The sequence below is a fragment of the Thamnophis elegans genome, chromosome 1, assembly GCF_009769535.1.
Source record: "Thamnophis elegans isolate rThaEle1 chromosome 1, rThaEle1.pri, whole genome shotgun sequence".
NCBI classification, from domain to species: Eukaryota; Metazoa; Chordata; class Lepidosauria; order Squamata; family Colubridae; genus Thamnophis; species Thamnophis elegans.
In genome coordinates, this window is record NC_045541.1 from 121,334,797 (window position 1) to 121,355,331 (window position 20,535).

Consider the following 20,535-nt stretch of genomic DNA (forward strand, 5'->3'; position numbering starts at 1 on the left):
GCATTGTTAGAAGGGGATTGGGTGGGGAAATAATTCGAGGGCTGTTAGGCCCATTCTCAGCCCTCCCTTGGTTGAAATTGTGAACTGGGTGAGAACAAGCTTGTGTGGGACAGGAAGAATGGTGGTGGCCCTGAGTGGCCTAAGTTTCCAAATATCGCTTTGGCATTGAAAAGAACTTGGAATTACTTAATGTTTGATCTGTTACAATTAGACTGTGAGGTAGGGTGGGGGCACAGGCCAAACAAATAGGGAGTTTTTAAGGTAGCCAAAATACACACTGATTCCTACTCACTCTTCCCCCTCCCCCCTCCCATATAGGTTCGGGCAGAAAAACCACTTTTTTCTTCAAATCCAGAATTGGATAATTTGGTAAGGTTCTTCCTGACTGTTTCATTTTGACCTCTTATGCTCTGGGAGACCCCACGTGCTTAGCCCTGGTTAAAATAAAATAATACGAAGAGGGACTTGCAGAAATATTTGTAGAGGTGCCAAGAATCTGAAAGAAAAAGAAATTATTCTTACCCAGGGGCTTCAAGGAACTCGAATTCTTGACATAGAAAGGGGAAGACAGCAGATACTTGAGCTGCTAATGTGTTGCAAAGCTGGGTTTAAGCCCTGAGAAGCAAAAGAGAAGGAAATCATGGCTTCAGAAAAGAGTTTGAAGCTGCTGAGTATGATTCTTTTGATAATTTGTCAAATTTTAATATTAAAAGTACTGGAAATCCACTTGGGAAAAAAAGAGGTGACGGCAGATCATTCATTTGAAGCCATTTCACCTTGCCTTCTTTGTTTTTTCTTAAAAAAAAGGATGGATTCGTGAGTGGATGTTTAGCACTTGGTTGCTTTGCAGACTTAAAAAACCACAGGGGATGACATCTTGGCAAACCACTTATCACTGTTTTTCTTTAAGTGTGTGTGTGTTTATGTGTGATTTGATGGTTTTAAAAAAAAAAAATCAAGTGCTTTAGGTTAAAGTTGATGATCAAAATTGCCCAAGCGTGTCCAAAGAGCTAAAATCCTGGATAATTAGAGCGTGCCCTGACAATCCCCCACTCCTTGACTTGCCTCCTTCTCTCCCTTATATGACAATTCCTCTGTTCCCTGTTTTCTTTCAGATGATACAAGCGATACAAGTTTTAAGGTTTCACCTTTTGGAATTAGAAAAGGTAAGAGCAAGGGGGCACTCCCTCTTTTCCTTTTCTTCTCTTGGCCTCCTACAACCCTTGGGGAAATTCAAAGGACACTGTAACTGGTACAAAGCACATCCTGACACTAAACCAAAAGTGCATGGCTCTTTTTATTTTTTTCTAACTCCCCCTCCTTTCCCCCCCCATCCATTCTTTCCTACCTTCTTTCAAGTATCTGCTATGTCCTTTTCTTCTCTATCTTGGTTTCTTCTTGCAAATTATTTGAACCAAAGATATATTTAAGCAACTTACCTTTCAGTATGATTCCCTGTTCTCAACATTTTATGATCACATGAAAAGGCTAAATACTACAAGAAAATTATTTTGTACTAAAAATATCTTCTTACTCTTCCAGAGATTTCAAAATATATACACTGGTCTTTCCCCACCTCCTTTCCTTCACTTTTCTTGGCTGAACTCCCTATGTTTTTATGTTTTATTTATCCAGATCTCAGTACTTCTGATAATATCCTCAAATCGGATTTTCTTCTATCTATAGAATAGGCTAACGTTTAATAGCTGTGCATCCCCCAACTTGTTGCTCAAGCAAGTCTCGGGGGAATAATATGTGCTGCAACAATTTCTCTATTGTTTCCTTGCTTCAACTATATGCCTCTTAATTAGAGTTACTCTTGGAATAGTAGATCACAGTGCTTTTTGCTTTAATGGGGGGGGGGGGGAGATCAAGTTGCAGTCTAGAAATTTTGCTTTCTCCCTCTTTTAAAATGCATCTCTTTTTCTCTTTCTTTATTTAAATGTTACATTCAGGTCATGAATTGTGTGATAATTTCTGTCATCGGTACATTAGCTGTCTTAAAGGCAAAATGCCCATAGACCCTAGTTATTGATGAAAGAGATGGCAGCTCCAAATCTGACCATGAAGAACTCTCAGGATCATCCACAAATTTAGCTGACCATGTAAGTCTTTTCAATAATTTGTAATGGCTCTTATCGGACTGTTATTAATTAAGGATTTTCTTACCATTACCTGTCTATTAAATTGTTTACTTTAAATTCACCTCTGTTACCTGTTACAGAGCTATTGTTTAAATCTAAGTTTCTGATGGAAGAATATTACTTATATTTTATTACTGAGAAGTTTAAGTTCAGTCATGTAAAGTTTACAACATTGACACATTGAAGAGTTGACAAACTGTCTAGTAAAATAAGCAATATTTCTGCTGTGTAACAAAAAACCCCAATTTAAGTTATTCAGCTATTTAAAAATGGGATTTCTTCCATACTTTATCCAGGCAGAATTATTAGCTATTGTGTACTAATTTGAACCAAAGTTATAAATAACAGCACTACTTTCTCTATTGCAACTTATCATGAAATTTGCACATGTTGCCAAGTGGCTGAAGCTTCATAATAAATTTCAATAATCTTGAGATGCCAATTATTTACAAAACCTTTTAGAAGCTGCAAATAATTATGACTGAGTAACTACACATTAGCCGTTGGTTTTAAACACTTTAGTAGTAGCTCAGTGAGTTGTTTTTGTTGAATATGCACAAATATGTCTGGGAATGGCATTTTACATGAGCTGTTATGCTTTATAGAAATGCTTATGAAAACCTGTTACGTATGTTAATAAGTATATTACTTTAGGAATGTATAATAGACACATAGTGTTCAAGTGTGAATAATACCTTATTTCTAAGAGTGTAGAGAGGAGAGTTTACATAGGCATTGTAAATAACTTCATAACAAGCGGTAGAAACTAAGAATAACATAGAAGGAACATTATTCTAACTTGACAAAGGAATTCCTGTGCTATGTACAAGAATCTATAATAAGTTTTGGTCTGCTCTGAAAAGTAGATCCAAAATAAAGAATATTTTCTATTTGTTTTCCTTTTCTTTTCAAAATATGGCGGAAAGTTAAATATTATTTTATATTTGTTGACAATACTTAATAACCACAGAAAAATATTAATTTGTTACAGACCATTTCTATATTTAAATAAATATAATTGTTTTGTTTCTTTGGAAATCCTCATGTGGAGATTTCATGACATTTTATAATTATTGCTATCAAAGCATATAAGCAAGGAAACACTGAATGTTTCCTCAAAGTTCTGTTATATCATTTATAGCTACTAAGGCCTATAAAGCAATATCATAGTTTCTAAAATATTTATTATTTAAAACTAAAATCAGGGCATACATAACTATGGGATCATTAGACCTGAAATGGACGGCATCCTGAAAGAGCCAAATATGTGTGTGTGTGTGTGTGTGTGTGCGCGCGCGCGCGTACACACACACACACACACACACACACACATATTGCATGTCTTCCCAGAACATTTTTAGTGTAAGTTTGTTTTAAGTGGACGTGTAGAAATGGACCTTGCTGTTGTTTATATTAAAGGAGATTACATAAACTATACTGTTTAGGGCTCGAGCAGATGGTGAGTGCTCAAGCCAATTTGAAGTGCTCTGTTAAAATATTCAAATTCAACTATAGTGATAAAATGAGGTTTCAGGGGACTCACATTTTATAATATAACCATCTTCAGAGAAAATAATATTTTCCAACCTTCCAATAGTAAAAGAGCAAATTTAGGCAAATATGTTAACCTGTCCTAACCTGTCAGAGTTTATCACTTTCATAGTTATAATTATTTAAAGCCTATGTAAATAATAGGGCAATGGGCTCTAGACATTTGGGTTCTACTATTCTTACTTTAGCACCCTAATACTTTTTTTTTGAAGGAACTAATAATTTGTGGAACCAGAACACCAATTGGGAAATTAATAGTTATATCACTGATATGCATTTGGGAATTGTGCCTTATTAGATATGTATGTTAACATCACCCTAAGGATACATTTGATAAAGGTACACATAATAAGAATAATGTACACATTCATACATACATGGATACATATTAATATAAGTGTAATACTTTATTAATAATCAGTAGTAATGAATTTTGAAATTTTAATAAGCATATACAAATCTAGAATAATCTTGTTTATTTGTGGATTTTTACCTGACACTTATAATGGATAAACATGAGCATTTCTTTAATTTGCTATTCAAGATTTATTTTTGCTTGCTTTGATATGCATATTTAAATACAGCCTACGGCTATGTCTCATTTGGTGAAGCGTGGTGCAGGTGTTATGATAAACCACTTAAGGACACAAGATGGCATGGTGTTTTCTATGTATTAACTCCTGACCATTGTTTTGGTCTTTCTTATGGCTGTATTTACTTTTGAAATACTTGACTGACTATGAATTTATAGCTTTAAAGATGTTTTAATTTGTTCTGGGCCAAAGCCCCTTTTGTGCAAAGGACAGTTTGTGAAAAATAATTGACATTCCAATATTTCTATTTTTCTGTTCTGTTCATGGTTATAGATAAACTGCAATATAGTAACTGTAGTAGCAGTTTACTGGGTCCTAACGTGGTTGAAAGTTATATACTATGGTATAGCTCAAACTAAGGAAATGTCAGAGGAGCTAATCAGAATGAGATTCCTGTGTTCAAATATTATTTGTCTCTTTGTAGATTGCTGCATTGCTAAAAAATAATTTAGTTAAAAGGCTTCATTTTGGCAAAAATATTAGCTTTTATGTAAAAAGGCAGTCTTTCTGATAACAATAAAATGCACACAATGTTATTTTATGGTACTGTTGATTATTGTTAATTCTTCTATAATAAGTTGTCCAGGAACTTTGCTAGTCAAAGGCTAGGATACTGTTAGTTACAGAAAATTGCTATATTTGATGTATGCTGTGGCATAGTTAGTAAATATAAACTCCATAATTACGGTTTGAATTTTTAATGCTCTCATATATTTTTATTGCACTCAAGTGTTAGTTGTAGATGTGTGGAAATGTGCTATAACTGAAATAAACCAGATAAAATACTACTGTAGACATTGTTGACTTGTGCTTCTTAGGAATGCAATTTATCACTGTCACATGTATGCATATATATGAACTCAAGATTCCTCAACCTTGACTTCAGTTAACCATTATTCATATAGTTTTAAATGTATTTTTTTAGATTCTTTACAAGTAGTTAACAATTTTACACACACACACAAACACACACACACACACACACTTTCGTGGAAATCCTATTTCAAGGGATTTTTCGTATAACACTGATAGCATTACAACTTGTTTTATTACATTTGTTAATGATCTGAGAAAAGGATAATAGAAAATGGCCTATACCTAATTCATAGCTGAGATCTTTCAAAATGGAAGTAAAGACTGATAGCAGGAGATTTTTATTCTTGTTCTGCCTTGACTATGCCAGTATATATATTCCAGTTATGTAAATGAATATTTGGAATAGATTCATTCACACTATTTTTCTTTATAATAATCCAAAGAACAGTTTCTAAATCCTTAAAATACTTTACACTAGACCTGTAAAGCAGGGTTTTCTAGATTTATATTGGATGATTAAAGCAAGAGATAGTGACTTTCTAGGAATGTACTTTGAAGATCAGTTTACAAAGTATTTGTTAGTTTGTATTAAAGATGCTCAAGTCACACTCATTTACAAAAATGAGAATTTTAAAATGTTTTTGAAAACAGAGCCAGCACTGATTGCTTAAACTCTTATTTAAGTATATATACATTCAGGAATGCTTGTAGATTTTCACACCTTTATCACAGAACCTAGTCAACCTTGACTGATCTAAAAAAAAACTAGATAGGGTCAAATTTGTTTAGTACATGGATGAGAGACCACCCAGAAACTATAACTTAGACCAAGCAGAGGGAAAATTCAGGAAGGCAATGACAAACTCATATTTTTTGGCAAGACAATTCCATATTTTCTGTGTTCATGAAGTTACTCAGAGTAGGACTTGACTTGAAGAAGATTTTATATTTATATTTCATAGATAAAACTATTTTCACATTTGAACTAAAGCTAAATATGTTCTGTGCACAAAGGTCTGTAAAAATTTAAGGCAAATGTGAACAATATATTGATGCTACAGCAGAATGAGAAATATGCCATGTACAATATTTTAGGGATGGCTCAATTTTTCTAGTATCCAATAAACAATACTATGTTAAAATAAATAACTTATGTAGTTCATATACTTTTGTTGTAGTTGCTCAGCTTTGATTTCTAGATTTTTTTAAAAAGATATAAACAGCAATTCCTTCAAAAGGCTTTCTTTCCAATGAACCACAAATTTGTGGAATGTTAGACTTGCCAGGAATGTAAGATCAGGTCTTAATGTCCTTATACTTTATTATTTTTAGGACAGAAAACAAATTAACAAACATAACTGTGTACTTATATGGATTCTGCTTCATACAGATTCTGTGAAGCAGTTCACAGTTGCAGTTCTATTTACTGTATCATTACAGTACAATCATTACAAACCTTTGGCGAGAAGGAGGAATTGCTTAAAAGTAATATTTTTCAGTAGGATTATTGAGAAGTAGGTAGCTACAAGACTATACTATTTTCCAGTGATCATACTGTGTAAAATATACAAAGAGATGTAATCAGTTGTACAGTCAAAATAGTATGCTATATTCCATTGCTCATAGGGTGAAGCTTGTAAAGTTGCTGGTTTTATATTTACCATACTAGTCATCTAGTGTTTGTTATCCAAGAATAACAGATTTGATAGCTAGCACATTGTCTAACAATCTTCATAAAATTAACTTGATTTCACTAAATTCTTTCTCTACATTAAATTTGATATTATAATGCTTTCCCACTTAGATCTCAGTTGTTAGCATCTTAAATGTAGTAAAAAATTATCCTGTAGTGTCTGGAATGCTTCATCAAGTAACGTATTTACAATTTAACTGAAATAAAACTGCATTTATGTTGGCATTTGTTTATCTTTCAGCTTATTTTTACTAGTTCTATTGTGTAATGAAGGAATACTGTACATGAAAAGTACTCTTTTGAATACTGTTCAATATCAATATAAAAGGTATAACATCTGTAATAAGAAAAAAGGCTGATGCAAGTAGAAAGAGTCCACATTCATGAATAAGCAGATGTAACTTTTCTATCCACATAGCTCACGTTAGATCATTTGAAATCTTAAATTCACAAGAAAACATACTACATATGTAGAGGTTTGTAGAGATTGATTCACATATGGTATAAGATACTTGTAAAAGTAAGTACAGTGAAAGAAAATTACATTAATATGTGGTATAAAAGGACTATTCTTGCAGATTTTTATCTAAAAGATGATCTTGTTTTAATATGTATGTTATAAGTGCTTCAGTCTTATGGATAGATACATGAGAAATTTTACTAAACTAAGTGAGATTTATTTCTAAAAAGACATGCCTAAGATTGCTCTGTTATATAATATCAGATTAAGCTATTTATATTTAAGTGGGATTATGTTTGTGTTCATGTGTATGTTTGAATCTGTGTATTAAATCTGTATATTTTCTTACCAAGATTTTTTATAAATGCACTGTTTATGCCAGCAGTTTTGAAATTTTACATATTGTATTTTACAATGTTTTAATGTGAGTATAGATTATATTTTCATAAGGTAACAATCTTGTTCTGTAATATATTAGTAACTGGAACTAAATTTTTAGGTAAATTGTGTCATTCAGCTGGTGTTCTCAGTACTGTTTAGATGATAGGAGATCTTATATAGTTTATGCTTAGGCTTTAGATGAAATGAAATGTATTTAACCTATAGTCAAAATACCATGTCAAAGTGTTGATGTTTTTTATATACAAAATTGATTTATAATAACTGAGTGCAATCTAGTACACAACCTGTACTTTACTACAGTACTATGTCTTCTTAATTTGTTTATTAAAAGAAGAGAAGGCTTCTTTTTCTATCAGAAAGTTTTATGAATGCCGTAGATAAGAGAGCTATTTTTATTTTTGCATATAAATGCCCATCAAAATCAATTGATTCTATCTTCTTCCAACTATTTACTGACTAGCTTGTAGCAATATAGATAGGTAGACAGTTAAATAGAATATTATTTTGAAATACAAGTAATTTCATAATGAAAAATTGAGTTGTACTACTATAAAAACAGTGTGAGATCAGAATCGACCCCACAGGGGCCCCTTGCATAATTAAAGTGATTTTGCCCAGTGAAAGTTTGGGTTGCATAAGGAATGCAGAGTTAATCCATCTGTATCTGTGTAAGCTGTCATTTACACAGAAGTTTGAGGCTTATTAAATCACTAACCTTGGCATTGTACAAGATGAGTGACCAGTATTCAAGCATATAAACAATCACATGCCTCTAAGGAATGTTAATAAATAATTATTATAAAACAGGTCTGTGTTGAAAATATTTCATTTCTTTTTTTAAAAAAGCATGTAGGAATTAAAACATTTAAAATTTCCATTAGATTTGTAAGAACAGCAAAACAGTACGCAGTACATTTGCTTCATATGCCTAGAGACTCTTGTCCTTTCCCTGCTCTTCTCTAGATTTTGCAAAATCCAATGATGGTGCTAAATCATTTTTTAAAAACTTTCAAGGGAAAAATACTGGCAAAGTTGTGTTTCTGTGAAAAGCTGTATACATAATGAGAAACAGTAGATAGCTGCAGAGTGATCTCCTGTGGCCCTGCTAGTACAAGCCTTCCCCATATTGTCTCCTGCTTTTATATTAATTACAACTTGCATTATCAGCTGTGAGTCTTAGCCCAGCAAATAGAAAATACTGCCCCTGGAGACCTAGCTTCTTGTATCTATTTTCCATCTCCTTCTATTGTGTGCCACTCAGTATTACTGCTCTGCTCCTGGTAACACTGCTCTTTAACACAATTAGATAAGAGCAAGAGCAGTGCCATATTTGACTCCCAATTATTAAAACTATTGGGAATAGATACATGTGAACTCTGCATTCCATAGTACATGGCACTTCAGCTGGTGATTCAATTCAACATATTCATACTTTTTTACTGTATAAATATGTGTCATAATATTATGTACAAAGTTAAATAAATAGTTGCTGTGACAGGTTATAATTGTCTTAATCCAATTCTTACGCTGTCCCATTTTTAAGCTATTGGTTGGAATAACAATTTAAAGAATATGGATGATCAAAGTACCAACCTCCCCTTAACATCTGCATTTCTATTAAACATTGGTTTCAGGTTAAACAAGCCATTTCCAAAAGATAGTTAGATAATGCGAGTTGACTTTTTGAGTAGCTTTTCATATGCTAAGTTGTTTTCTGAATGTTTCAGCATACTTTTATACTGAAGTTGTATCTTCATAAGTATGTAAGGTTGTTTTCTGGTTACAAGCTTATGTTCTTTTCAGCTCAGTATGTATATGTTGTTTGAGATGATGCATATGGTATGTGCTATTATATTTAAATTTAACCAGATTTTTAATATAATACTGAAGTATAAATTCTTCAGGACTCTAGTGGTTATACAGGAAAAGTTGATTCCAGTTGAATTCAGCATATAGACAATTTTCCAGTTACTCTTCTCTCACAAAACTTGCCCCATACTACATTCTCTCAAGTAAATCAAGAAAAAATGCCATGATAGCATACAATCTGATGAAAGAAGCTAAATATTCTGGCAGGACACTATTGGCCTACTATATTAAAATTAGAAAGTTATTTTGCTGCTTAAGTATCCCTAGGGTGACTTTAATTTTTTGTGTAGTGGGGCAGCATATTAATCTAATGAAATAAATAAATAAATAATCTGTGCCCAAATTTAATTAAATAGTTCTATGGAAATACATACCCAGAATGAAATATCTCATTGTTGCCATTAACTTGTGGATGAAACTGACTATTTGGTCATGAGTAATGCTCTCAAATTATGCATATGCATATACTAAAAATGAATGACAGAATATGGGTTTTGGCCAAACCTAATGTCAGACAGACTTAGGGAACTCTTGGGAAGTTGAAGGTGAAACACAAATATTCCATATATTCTTCCCAATTTCCCCTGCTATTATTTTCTTGGAAGAATAAAAGGCAGTTATAGGGTCCCCCCCTAAATGGCTATCAATGTAAGTAGCCACCATACCCTCCTTCTAATTGAGATTGGATCTCTGAGTGAAGGTATAAAAAGCAAATTATTTCTGCTGCAAGAAGTTTCACTCAATGTCCTTATATAAACCAGAAACACCTGATTTTTCCTACTGTATGGTTTTGGTTAACATGTGCCTTAAAACTTAAGGTGTTAACTGGATAAATTTCTAAAACTTTAATAGTGAACTAAGGACTTTCAACAGAAGCTACTTTTAAGAAAACCTGAAGAACATAACATAACATTATAGTGTCTGAAATATGTGTCCTAGGAAAATATTGTTTTATAAATTTTATAAAGAGCAGCTTTCAACATGATGATGCAGGAGTAAATGCATGCCAGGCTTTTGTTTTGTTACCTTTTTCATGTATTTCTTCTAACTCTTTATCTGATTACCATCCGGCAAACAGCTGACGCTGAGAGAGGCTGCAGAGGGCTAAAGTGCTCCTGTCTGCTGTTTGCCTTCAGCTTGAAGCTATTTGAATGGTTTCCTAACTCAGAGATAAAAAGAGGAGCTCCTAGGCTCAGTCTGTTTAATCGAGACTGCACAGAAACTTGCTTGATCGTGACTTTATTTCCATATAAGTTTTCCTGAAGTCTAATCAACATTGCTCTTTTGAAATAGTCTTGTGTATATGTATATACACATGTGTATGCATTTCTATGTGTCTCCATATAGACACACATAATAGATATAAGCATAAAATTGAAACATTTCGGATTCTTTCAACTTTTTCTTTTATTTTAAATCTTCCTGAGCATGCAGTATGGTAGTATTTTTGTATATTGTGGGAGGAAAACATTAATTTGAAGAGTTACTTTTAATTATAGCATTTTTTAATTTTTCAATGTGACTTTCGGTAATGTGGAAATTGATTTAGGCAAAATTAGTTTGATCGGAAATTATTTTTTAATGCAGTATTTCAATTTTGATTTATTTTTGTAGATTGTTCTATTTATCTAAGTAAGAGAGTTGTGTAGTTATTATTAACTATTTGTTTCCATTTATCTCTCTTTCACTGCTTAGACATTAATACCCATTCAATTTAGTGTTGGATTATGATTTTTCAAGTGTTACTTGATATTTTTATAAGAAATTATTTAGAACTTTGTTTAAAGATGATAACTTGAGCTTCAGTTGCTAACCTGGTAATTAATTAAGTAATTAAGCATTTGGTTCAAAATGCAATAATTTGGGGGGAGTCAGTAAAAAGTTTTGGTTATTGGGGTTATTTTCCATCTCCAGGCTTGAAAGGATTGGTATTTTTCTAAATTTTCTAAATGTTTAGATGTAGTTGTTGATGGTGATGCTGAAGTTTACTGCAAAGTAAATATTGATGCCTTCTCTGTGGAATTGCTTAGGGTTCATGATATTTCCCTGAATATAGAATATTTTACAAAAGTGCTTCTTGTTAGGATGTCTTTAATTTAAGCTGTCATGGATAGGTGACAAGCAATGGAAGTTCAGCTCTAAGTCTGATCTATTGCATGTGTTCTTGTTCTCCTTTTCTGCTGGAGGAAATTCCATCCCTTGCCTGCCTTCATGTGGTGCTGATAAAGCTTTTCCTGTACAGTAGAATTCCTGTTTTCCTTTAAGCAACAGCAGGGTATTGGGAATGATCAGGAAAAGGGAGGAGGACCAGGAGGAGAATATGCTTAGTGAAGTAGCAGTTAGCTGCAACTTTCAGCTTTCTTCATGTATCTTTTTAAATAGCAGTTCTCTTCAGGAAAACCGATGATCAATATTTTTTTTAAAATGGGAATTATATTACTAAACTACTGTAGAAATAGGAAAGATTTGCCAAATCTTCAATGATTATTCATTCATGTATTGCCATTATATATCAGATAGAAAGGTTAGAGAAGGATATATTGCAAATGACCATTTAAACTTACATATCTAGTTAGCCTTTAGCTGTATAATCTTTTAAAAGCATCATCCACCTTCCGTATTAGGTATATTTTGTTTAGGGTATTATTTGTAATAGATGTTATAATAGAGAAAAAAATAATTTTTGTGTGTGTTATAATTATTAATTTCCCACACCATATTAGAAAAAAATACCCTGCTGCAAATTTGGTAGCAAACACTGAAATAAAGAGAGATAGTAGCTCAGCTGTGTTTTTGAATAGTTCTAGTGATTTTCTTTTTATTATCAGAACTAGAGAGCAATCATATATTGATTTGCTTGGGAATAATTGCTATTGAACTTAATATGCCTTCATAGGCTCATCTATGGAATTATTTTGTGACCATATACATATAAAATATTAAAATATTTCCTTAACTGACCAACTGGTTGTTAAAAGTATGAAAAGTTTTTTTAAAAACTCTTTTAAGGAGAAGAACTTTAAAATATTATTATTAGTTAAAATGGTTTAGGATTGCAACATCACTAATCATTTGCCTCTGAACAGTGTCTGAATTTTAGGAATATTTGCAAATGCTAACCTGCCTACTTTTTTTCTGGCTTCCCAACCTCCCTTCCTCGATTTGCTATTGGAATGATAACTGTGGGAAAAAATGGACATTCTGAAACCAGAATCCTTCCTCTTGGAGAGATCATGATGATGCAACGTCAACGCACTCAGCAGGCACACCAGGGCCTTCCAGTGGGGGCCATGCTTCCCAGAGTGGAGACAACAGCAGTGAGCAAGGTAAAAGGTCAAGCTTTTTTTTCCCTGTGCAAAGTAGGCATGACTAAAATAACTTCAGTGTCTTTTATTATATCAGTACATCTGCCTTAGTGTAAACACATGAATGGCAGGCTTGCAATGTAATCAGCTGTAACTTAGGGAGACACTTGTTTCCTTTTTTTCACCCATCTTAGCTGTATTTTATTTTTATTTCAAAGCCAAATATCTAATCTTCAAACAAGCTTTGCAATAACAATTGATTAGTTCTGCCAATTCCTTTACAAATTTGGTTATCTACAGGATTCTCTCTTCTCTCTCTCTTCTCTCTCTCTCTCTCTCTGTGTGTGTCTCTGTGTGTGCATGTGTGGTATAAGTAAATATCGTGGCAGACATGCACCCCAGCTGTGGTGCAGCAATTCACATTAGTCTCTAAATAGAAAAATATTACAGTCAACTGAAAAAAGGCTTTTCAAGCCAGTTGAAATGTTCTTCTTAACCCAGTACAGGGAGAAAACAAAAACAATTTTGACTCATCCACACAAAAAATGCATTTATTGAATGGTTTGAAATTGACAGTAGATTTTATACTAAAGTATTCTAATAAAATTAAGAATTTCTTTTGTAATGAGTTGCTTGTGGATTACCACTTAATATTTCAACCTACCCTACTTTATTTGGAAATATGTTAAGTTTGTATTAGTTATATCAATTTCTAATAAATTAGTTATGTCAGTTAACATTTTTAGGATTGCGGTATAAGATGCAGGCATTGTACCCGTTATAATTATAATCTTACTTTAACATGGGTAACATGAACATTTTATACACTTAATGGGACAGTGATATTCATAGTTGTTCACGAATAAGTCACATTGAATCAAATAGGATTTGCTCCCTGTTAAATTGGGATTGGAATCCAATTTAACACTTTATTGACAATAGTTCCAGTTTGCATAATTAACTTTTTTTAAAAAAATCATATTTAATTATTCAACTTAACAGAAAAAAACCCCTTAAAGTTTAGCTATTCATCTTTTTTGCAAAGATTAAACTAGATATTTGCTAACATCCCAGTGTTTTTAATCTAGTTTCTTCAAAACTGTGCTACATCTTTTCAATGTTGTCAACTTCTTTTTAGAAAGTAGATTATTGATGCATATATATATATATGTGTGTGTGTGTGTGTTTGTGTGTGTATGTATGTGTGTGTGTATATATATATGTATATGTATATGTATATGTATATGTATATGTATATGTATATGTATATGTATGTATGTGTATATATATATATATATATATATATATATATATATATATATATATATATGCATATGTATATATATGATTATGTATATTTAAAAACAAATGAGTGTTGTGATTATGTATAATTCCTGGATGAACTCCATGATGAACTCACTAAATTAGATTAATAGCTATTTACCTTCATCAGGAGTAAGTTTTCATGTCCTAAAGCAACAAATACTCTGTGCTTGTTTATTTTTGTTCCAGAAATCAGGACCATCCTTAGTAATATTTGCCCAGTATTTTTTCTCTTCTCTTTCCAAGACTAGAGGCAGTTGTGGGAAAGCTTAGATTAAGGTATACAGCCACATATTAAAAGGTGTGATTTGGGTCTGAGCCATGATGCGGCACAGAAGGTATTTAAATCTTGCCTCAAGGAATGGCCCTGATTCAAATCACATGCAGACACAAGCTGCTATGACCCATTCAGGAAAAATATCTTCCTAGTGGCTTGGAGAAATACTCTGGATTGGAATGATGGAACTAGGAATTATATATCTGCATAATGGGTGCCATATCAATTGATTGTATGCCGGCTCTTTGTAATAAAATCAGTCATTGGTTGAAAAGATCCATTTTCTTTAAAACTAACTTTTAAAAGGCTACTTTGAACGTGTTGTTAGTTTTTAAAATTTTCCATTGACTTGAGTCAGATGCAGTAATGACTCAACAGTATTTATATTATGTTCAGAAGGAAATATTTTTCATCTAGAGTGTGCTTTTCCAAACCTAGACAGTTACCTTGTTACTTAATTTAATACATCAAGAATGTGGGAATCTAAGCTTTTTTTTTTTTTAATTTTATGTTTAAATCTTCAAACCCTGCTTGTCTTATCCCTAAGACTTGGCCAACTCCAATTCCATTGGCTATGCTGGGAATGGGTTGTTTAAAGGAGTTTTCTATAGGATTCCAAAGGTAAAACCTCCTTCAAGCTGAACATGACTATGGTGATTTCACACACAAATCCATGCAATTTTCTTGTCAACTAAAGCATCAATCAAAATTCCTTGGGATGAATTATATAAAATGGTTAGTGCTGCATTACGATACACTGATAAGCAAATATTAGAGTTTCTATCTTTCTCTGTCAGCCTTTTTCATCATACTTTAGTCTTCTTGACTTCTAATACACTATTATCTGTTCTATACACATTCTCTGTTTATTTGTGGGCATCACATCTTTTGCTTTCCCAGATTTTATAGTTTGATAAAACAAATATTATTGTACATTATAAATCCCTAATGGATTTCTCATTGCATATATTCATTGTATGTGTATCATGAGGAGGTGAACAATACTGGAATAGTTGAATCTTCTACATTTATATTCCAGATACACATATGGTACTTGATAACTTGGGAGAACATAACAAAGTTTATTGCCAAAATCATCATTTATAAATGGAAAAATTATAAAGAATATTTATATTTTATTTAAAAAGCTACAGTGCACCCTTATAAAATGAAAAAAAAAGTGAAATGAAAAGTATAATGGAATGAATTTAAGTGCTGGTATTGGAAGAGTTAAAGCCTTTGACCACTCTTCAGTGAAAGATAATTCAAATTATATTAGCTGGGTTCTATAAGTTTTTTTTTTTTAGCAACTCATCTTAGTTGTTTAAGTAAACTTTTCCATACATTATAATAGTATAATGGCTGCATTAGTATTAGTACCACCTATTGCTTTATCATGGTTCAAATCATAGAGGCAAAATTGTTTCAGATATATTATTCTATGTAAGATCAAAAAGTTAAATATACTTGTTTTTTCCCCTGTATGCATTTATTAACTTGATCAGTTATAAACTAGAAAGATTATTTAAAATTATTAATAGAAACAAAACACTAAAACATTTTACAAAGGAAAAAAACTAGGTGGGGGCAAGGGAGGAAAGAAACTGTTTTAATGGTATAATGAGGCCATCTTCCAAAGACTTGTTTTGTGTAAGTCTTGCTTTGACCTTTCACTTTGCTCAGGAGCCCAACGCTTCATTTTTCACATTCTTCCAATTACGTTAACGCTTCAAGCATTTCTGACTCCTAGTCAGCTAGCAACACCAGGCATAACTCAACACAGTGAGTTTTTCCTCCTCTCTGTAGATTCATTAACAGGTCACTGAGGTCCCAACTGAAATTTAAAACTGGCTGGTTCTGTTGGGTTAGTTGAGTTATGGAAGAGAGATAGCAGAAAAAGACTGTAAGAAGGGGAGAAGAAAGGAATACTCCGAGATTTTGCTAGGCAGTACTATATATGCATAAAACCCAAATCAATCTTTCAAAAGGTATGTGCAGCTTTATTATCCAACTAATTGTTTGGTAGAGAATATGTATGTCTTAAGGGCAATAGATTATCCTTTCCCTATATAAAATAAAGTAAAATGTCATTGCAAAATCACTGCTTAAGATATTCTGTGTATACTGTGGTGATGGTTATGTTTTCCCTTAGATTATTATGTCCTTTATTGGGTACTTTAGATGTGACCAAGTAAGAGTTATATATGAAAATATAAAATCAGTCTGATTATACCTTTAAAATTGTGTGGACTTTCCATGTGCAAAGTCATTAAATAATACTTGCTATATGCTTGATGATATAAAGATATAATAAGTACTCAATCTTCTAGTAGTTTTGTGCTCAGAAAGCCTCTCAAGATTTACTAGGTTTTAAAAATACTTAAGAGCTATTCTCCTAGACCCTCTATTCCCCTTTCCGAATCTGACACATCTTTATTATGTTTAAAACAAGAAATACAGTAATTGGAAAGCAACATTTTCTCCTGATTCAGTAAGGGATAGCCACATGTGGAAGAAAACACTGGTATTCACAATGAGTATGATAATAGATAAGCATCTGGCTGTGTACTTGCACCACAATATGTCTATTATTATCATAGATAGGATGAAATTTGATGTACAGATCAGTCCTTTAAACTCCCATTTATTTTGTTCCAACCAATGTCACTGAAGTTTCCTTAGGTAATGATGAAAAAATTCTAATTACCAAATCTGAGATGAATAGAAATAGAAAATTAAATTAGCCATATGAACACAATTATTGCCTTCTACTGTAAAGACTGATTGTTGAAACATTGTTTCAACAAGCTGAAGCAAAATAGTTAACTGATCCATTTTGTAGCTACTTCATTCAGTAGTTAGTTCACATCGCAGATTTTTCTTGTATGTAGATTTTTAAAAATTGTTTTCTTCATTTTTATTCCCCCATCTAGTGATATAGGACAAGTATGAATAAAATCTTTTAATAAATGAATTCAGATTATTACCGCTGACTGCTAGATATTTCAAGAGGCAGAGTTTTTCCATGTCCAATGTTTATCTTAGGTGGCTAAATGAGGTGTTTGATTTTTTAGCCTAATTTGTTTTGAGGGAAGAATTAGCTTTTCCAAATTTGAAGGGTTTGGTTCTTTTCTAAAGTTGGAGCTAGGAAATGTGTTCTCCTACTAATATTGGTTCTGATAAAATTATTCTATTCTAATTCGACAGGGATTTCTTCGATTTAGAAAAGTCCTTGGCATATAGGCCATCAAATCAGGATAGAAGAATGATGTTAAGAAATATAAAAGTAACAGAACAGTTGTGTAGGTGTTAAAAGCAGCATATGACTGAAAATTCAACCCAAATATGAAATTGCATAAAGGTAAAGATTTCCCCTGTCCAAACATATCTGACTCTAGAAGGTTTGATTTGATTTGATTTATTTGGCTTATATGCCGCCCTATTCCCGGAAGACTCAGGGCGGCTAACAATAAGCAGGGGAGGGGGTACAAAAATAAAAATAAAAACAGCAATTTAAAATTCAACAACAGTCGTAACCTCGGATGGGGCTGGATAATTCAACAGCCCCAGGCCTGCCGGAACAGCCAGGTCTTAATTGCTTTGCGGAAGGCCAGAAGGGTGGTAAGGGTCCGGATCTCAATGGGGAGATCGTTCCATAGGGCACGGACATTACGAAGGTAATGTTCATTTCCATTTCTTAGCTGAGGGAGCCAGCATTCTGGTCATGTGGCCAGCATGATTATAAGCCGAGGTGCAATACAATACAATACAATAGCAGAGTTGGAAGGGACCTTGGAGGTCTTCTAGCCCAACCCCCTACCTAGGCAGGAAACCCTATACCGTTTCAGACAAATGGCTATCCAACATCTTCTTAAAGACTTCCAGTGTTGGTCATTCACAACTTCTGGAGGCAAGCTGTTTCTCTGATTAATTGTTCTAACTGTCAGGAAATTTCTCCTCAGTTCTAAGTTGCTTCTCTCCTTGATTAGTTTCCACCCATTGCTTCTTGTTCTACCCTCAGGTGCCTTGGAAAATAGTTTGACTCCCTCTTCTTTGTGGTAACCCCTGAGATATTGGAACACTGCTATCATGTCTCACCTAGTCCTTCTTTCTATTAAACTAGACATACCCTGTTCCTGCAACTGTTCTTCATATGTTTTACTCTCCAGTCCCCTAATCATCTTTGTTGCTCTTCTCTGCACTCTTTCTAGAGTCTCCACATCTTTTCTACATCGTGGTGACCAAAACTGAATGCAGTATTCCAAGTGTGGCCTTACCAAGGCATTATAAAGTGGTATTAACACTTCACGTGATCTTGATTTTATCCCTCTGCTTATGCAGCCTATAACTGTGTTGGCTTTTTTGGCAGCTGCTGCACACTGCTGGCTCATATTTAAATGGTTGTCCACTAGGACTCCAAGATCCCTTTCACAGTTATTTCTGTTGAGCAAGGTATCACCTATACTGATCCTGTGCAATTCGTTTTTGTTGCCTAAATGTAGAACCTTACTGTCTTCACCATTGAATTTCATTTTATTAGATAGTGCCCAATGTTCAAGTTTGTCAAGATCCTTCTGAATCTTTAGCCTATCTTCTGGAGTGTTGGCGATTCCTGCCAGCTTGGTGTCATCTGCAAATTTGATGAGTTCCCCATTTATTCCCTCATCCAAATCATTGATGAAGATATTGAAGAGTACTGGGCCCAAAACAGAGCCTTGGGGTATTCCACTGCATACTTCCCTCCATGAAGATGCAGTTCCATTGAGGACTACACATTGAGTGCGATTGGTCAGCCAGTTACGAATCCATCTGGTGGTGATGCTGTCTAACCCAAATTCTTCTACTTTATCTAGTAGTAGGTTATGGTCTACCTTGGCCTTACTGAAGTCCAAGTAAACTATATCGACGGCATTCCTCTGCTTCACTAATTTTGTCACATTATCAAAGAATGCAATAAGATTAATCTGGCATGATCAGAATGCTATTATCTTGTCCCCAAATTGGTACCGATTTATTTACTCGCATTTGCATGCTTTTAAACAGCTAGGTGGGCAGCGCTGGGGCAAATAATGAGAGCTCACCCCATTATGCAAGGCCTGGGGTCTCAAACCTGAGGTGTAGTTGTCAGCTTCCCAGATGCTAAGCTTTAACCGCTGAGCCATAGTGCTCGCTCTATATAAAATTATGTTAAAGAGGTGTAATGTGATAAAGAGATATAAGTGAGTCAATTTGTATCTAAAATAGACCTTAAATATTATCTTGGGTAACTTGATGTTTTATCACTTGTCCAAAGTATGCTAGAAAATATTATCTGCTATATGATAAAGTTCATACACAGTGATACACACATATACATATACATCCCATGTTCTTTAAACTGGTGCATACTAGAAATGTCAGGGTGTATTCATGACCATATACACTTAAAACACAAACTGTCCTTTTTCTGAATATGGAATCTAAACTTAAAATAACCAGGACATGAAATAAAAATAAAGGACATACCATTCTTAGGTGGTTATTTTTTATTTTTTTAATTAACTATTGAAACCTCAGCATTTGTATAAATGAGATATTCTGTTTATGCATGTGTATCTGTGAATGTATTCATCTGACTATTTTCAAGAAGCTAAAGATTTTTGGGCAGAGTTTTGTTGTATGAAAATAAAGGATAAAAAGTTCTAATTCTTTTTAATTGCTATAATAATAATAGATGAAATAATAAATGAACTACCGGTAATTCTAATTACAGTTTTTGCAGAACTAACAAAATATAGTAAAATTTTATATTGCACTACAGATGTCTTTAAAACTGACTAGATCATTTTAGTCTTTTATTAGTTCAACAGCATGAATATTTTGATAACTCTGGAACACTCTAGGTTTCTGGAAGATAGATCTCAACAGAAATGTTTTCCTCAACAGTTCATTAATTCTCTTGTAGTTGATAATGGTTGCATTTTATTAGTAAATGCATGCAACTGACGTAAGCTAGCACTTGTCGTGTCTTGTAACATGCAACATTCACAGTAATATATCAATAGTCACAATCCAGAAGACTGAGCAGTAAAGCATTTTCAGGTCTAGAAAACATTGTTTTCT

General features: G+C 33.2%; 1 protein-coding gene across 1 annotated transcript in view; it reads left to right on the forward strand.

Annotated features, from left to right (window-relative positions):
• The window catches only part of MEIS2 (Meis homeobox 2), a 240,206-nt gene that overhangs the window by 4,525 nt on the left and 215,146 nt on the right, over positions 1 to 20,535 (forward strand). Inside the window, 5 exon segments of the mRNA XM_032236234.1 lie at positions 319 to 369; positions 1,116 to 1,168; positions 1,957 to 2,023; positions 2,025 to 2,105; positions 12,740 to 12,854. Coding sequence (XP_032092125.1) covers positions 319 to 369; positions 1,116 to 1,168; positions 1,957 to 2,023; positions 2,025 to 2,105; positions 12,740 to 12,854 — 367 coding nt within the window.